This window comes from Rhinopithecus bieti, unplaced genomic scaffold (genome assembly GCF_001698545.2).
Source record: "Rhinopithecus bieti isolate Rb0 unplaced genomic scaffold, ASM169854v2 scaffold_10347, whole genome shotgun sequence".
NCBI classification, from domain to species: Eukaryota; Metazoa; Chordata; class Mammalia; order Primates; family Cercopithecidae; genus Rhinopithecus; species Rhinopithecus bieti.
The window spans coordinates 4,319,551-4,323,425 of record NW_016806836.1 but is presented as its reverse complement, the minus strand read 5'-3'; the positions used below and the strand labels follow the sequence as shown (position 1 = coordinate 4,323,425).

At 52.7% G+C, this 3,875-nt stretch overlaps 1 protein-coding gene across 1 annotated transcript in view; it reads left to right on the top strand.

Moving 5' to 3' along the window:
- The window catches only part of MYBL2 (MYB proto-oncogene like 2), a 62,933-nt gene that overhangs the window by 7,132 nt on the left and 51,926 nt on the right, over positions 1–3,875 (top strand). Inside the window, exon 2 of the mRNA XM_017878057.1 lies at positions 3,705–3,799. Coding sequence (XP_017733546.1) covers positions 3,705–3,799 — 95 coding nt within the window. The remainder of the gene's footprint in view (positions 1–3,704; positions 3,800–3,875) is intronic.

The following is a 3,875-nucleotide window of genomic DNA, read 5'->3' as shown; positions in this document are numbered from 1 at the left end:
TATGATATATTTATATAAAATACGATGTTTTATATTTATATAAAATACGATGTTTTATATTCTTGGCCAAGTTGGTCTCAAACTCCTGATCTTAGGTGACTCACCCACCTCAGCTTCCCAAAGTGCTGGGATTACAGGCATGAGCCACTGCGCCTGGCCAATATAGTTCTCATTATGTGCCAGGAACTATTTTTGGTGCTTTATGCATATTAATTTTTTTTTCTTTTTTTTTTTTTGAGACGGAGTCTCGCTCTGTCGCCCAGGCTGGAGTGCAGTGGCTGGATCTCAGCTCACTGCAAGCTCCGCCTCCTGGGTTTACGCCATTCTCCTGCCTCAGCCTCCGGAGTAGCTGGGACTACAGGCGCCCGCCACCTCGCCCAGCTAGTTTTTTCTATTTTTTTAGTAGAGACGGGGTTTCACCGTGTTGGCTAGGATGGTCTCCATCTCTCGACCTCGTGATCTGCCCGTCTCGGCCTCCCAAAGTGCTGGGATTACAGGCTTGAGCCACCGCACCCGGCCATATTAATTTATTTAATCCTATAACTACCCACAAAGTAGGTACCAGCATAGTGATTAAGAGCATATACTCTAGAATCAGACAGGCCAGGTTTGAATCCCAGCTCTACCATTTACTAACAGTGTGACCTTGGGGAAGTCTGTGCCTCAGTTTCCCCATCTGCTAAAAGAGGATAATCCCAGTATCTATCTCATAGAGTTGTTACGAGGATTAAATGAGTTATAATTTATAAACAGAATAGTGGCTGGTAAAAACTATCTAAAACTTTGATAAATCTAATTTTTCCAGGTGAGAAAACTGAGGCACAGAAGAGTTAGGTAATTGCCTGGGCATGATGGCTCATGCCTGTAATCTCAGCACTTTGGGTGGCTGAGTCAGGTGGATCACCTGAGATCAGGAGTTCAAGACCAGCCTGGCCAACATGATGAAAACCTGTCTCTACAAAAATACAAAATTTAGCCAGGCATGGTGGCATGCTCCTGTAGTCCTAGCTACTCGAGAGGCTGAGGTGGGAGAATCATTTGAACCCAGGAAGGGGGTTGCAGTGAGCCGAGATCACACCACTGCACTCCAGCCTGGGCAATAAAGCGAGACTTGGTCTAAAAAAAAAAGTTAGGTAATTTGCCTAAGACACTGCAATGAATGGTGGAGCTGGGACTGAAACCCCAGGAAGTTTGGCTGTAGAGGCTGTGCTTTCAATGAAGTGGGCATGTCCATGTTAATTACTTTATAAGGGGAGTGGGCAGGGGAAACCCTGAATTAAGTGATGTGGAAGCTTCTAGCACTTAAGATGTGAGTTAGTCTTCCTTCTTCTGTGGTAAATGAAGTTTACAGCAGCTGGTGGCTGGACTGTCCCCAGGTGGCCAGCAGCTTCTGGAAGGGGGCTCTGAGGCCTGAACAGGGGCTAAAAAGCTGGGATTTGGTGTGGTCTCTTCAGCGTCCTAATCTCAGAGCTCATTTATCTTCCTCTCAGCACTGCTGAGCCAGTGTGGCTTGATCCTTGGTACTTGGTAAATGTCAATCTAAAATACAAAACCTTTGCTAAATCTCAAGGAGACACAGTCTCACTGTCTGTGGCCCAGGCTGGAGTGCAGTGAATCACGAGGGCTTGAGCCCTCGAACTCCTGGGCTCAAGCAGTCCTCCTCCCTCTGCCTCCCAAGTAGCTGGGATTACAGGCATTCACCACCACGCCCAGGTAATTTCTTAATTTTTCTTAATTTTTTTAGAGACAGGGTCTCGCTGTGATCCCCAGACTGGTCTCAAACTTTTGGACTGAATCAATTCTCCCCCCTCGGCCTCCCAAAGTGGTAAGATTACTGGCGTGAGCCACTATGTCTGGCCTAATCTCTGGGAGTTTAAACCCAAGGTAAACTGAATTCAATTAAAAAAACCTTTGCCTGGGGCTTCTTATGTCAGGTCTTCTACTGGGTCCTGGAGATACTGGGGTGCATTGAGAGGTCACCTGGATCTCAGGATGCTCCCAGTTCAAAGGGGGAAATGCAGAAGTCTACAGGCAGATTGTGGGCAGTGGACCCCAAATTAAATAAGAATCAGCCACCTGGGAGGGGCAGGAAGTGTTCCTGCCCTTGGTAATGGCTCAGGCAAAGGCAAAGACACCATTTCTTTTGGCCAGGGCTGGGTGGTGGTCTGGCAGATCAGATAAATCTGATTGTGGGCCGGGCGCGGTGGCTCAAGCCTGTAATCCCAGCACTTTGGGAGGCCGAGACGGGCGGATCACGAGGTCAGGAGATCGAGACCATCCTGGCTAACACGGAGAAACCCCGTCTCTACTAAAATACAAAACTAGACGGGCGAGGTGGCGGGCGCCTGTAGTCCCAGCTACTCGGGAGGCTGAGGCAGGAGAATGGCGTAAACCCGGGAGGCGGAGCTTGCAGTGAGCTGAGATCTGGCCACTGCACTCCAGTCCGGGCGACAGAGCGAGACTCCGCCTCAAAAAAAAAAAAAAAAAAAAAATCTGATTGTGGAGTAAGGAATTTACCTTGAGGGAGAGGAGGACGGTTTTTAATTCTGGAAAGGTAAAGTCAGCTTTGCATTTAGGGAGAGTCATTCTTGCCCCGGGGCTAATGCCTGTAATCCCAGCCCTCTGGGAGGACAAAGCGGCAGGATCCCTTGAGCCCAGGAGTTTCCAGATCAGCCTAGGCAACATAGCAAGACCCCCTTCTCTTAAAAAAAAAAAAAAGAAAGAAAGAAAAAAGCGCGGTGGCTCACTCCTGTAATCCCAGCACTTTGGGAGGCCGAGGCGGGAGGATCACGAGGTCAGGAGATCCAGACCATCCTGGCCAACATGGTGAAACCCCGTCTCTACTAAAATACTAAAATACCAAAAAAAAAGAAAGAAAGAAAGAAAGAAAGAAAGAAAAAAGCCGGGCGTACTGGCGCGCGCCTGTAGTTCCAGCTACTTGGGAGGCTGAGGCAGGGGAATCGCTTTAACCTGGGAGGTGGAGGTTGCAGCGAGCAACGATCGCGCCACTGCACTCGAGCCTGGCCACAGAGCGAGACTCCGTCTCCAAAAAAAAAAAAAAAAAAAAAAAATATGCCGGGTGTGGTGGCGAGTGCTGTTCTTAGCTACTCGGGAGGCTGAGGTGGGAGGATCGGTTGAGCCTAGGAGGTGGAAGTTGCAGTGAGCTATGATCGCGAAACTGCACTCCAGCCTGGGCGATAGAGCAAGACCCTGCCTCCAAGAAAATAAACAACAAAAACTAAAGTCTATTAAAGAGGGTCTCTCGGAGGCAGGAGAGGAAGCAGGGAGAGGCACAGGTAGGGTGAGGGGCCGCTTTAGCGTGGGGCGGTAGGGACGCAGGAGTGGCTTGGACTAGCGTGGGGGATTCCGCCCTGGCGTTTTCCCTGGCTGGCTCTCCCATGCTCGCGCCTCACTCCCCTTGCTCGGTCTTCGCTATGTGGGCTACTCCTGGGCCGCCACGGACTGACACCTGAGCCAGGCCTCAGTCGCATCACGGCCCGCTCCGTAACTCAGAAGTGGCGGCCGCTAGCCAGGTCCTGCTGCCGGCCCTGGAGGGTTTGGGCAGGTGCCGCCCCGCAGGCCCCGCCCCGCCCCGCCGGCTCCGCCCCTCCCGCAGGCCCCTCCCCCGTCGCCCGCGCGCCAGGCCCGGGCGGCGCCTACGCGCTTGGCGGGAGATAGAAAAGTGCTTCAACCCGCGCCGGCAGCGGCTGCAGTTCCTGCGAGCGGGGAGCGCGGGACCTGCTGACACGCTGACGCCTCCTAGCGCGGCCCGGGGCCCGGAGCGACCGGAGCAGCCCGGGTCCTGACCCCGGCCCGGCTCCCGCTCCGGGCTCAGCCGGCAGGCGGGCGAGCGCGGCGCGGTCCGGGCCGGGGGG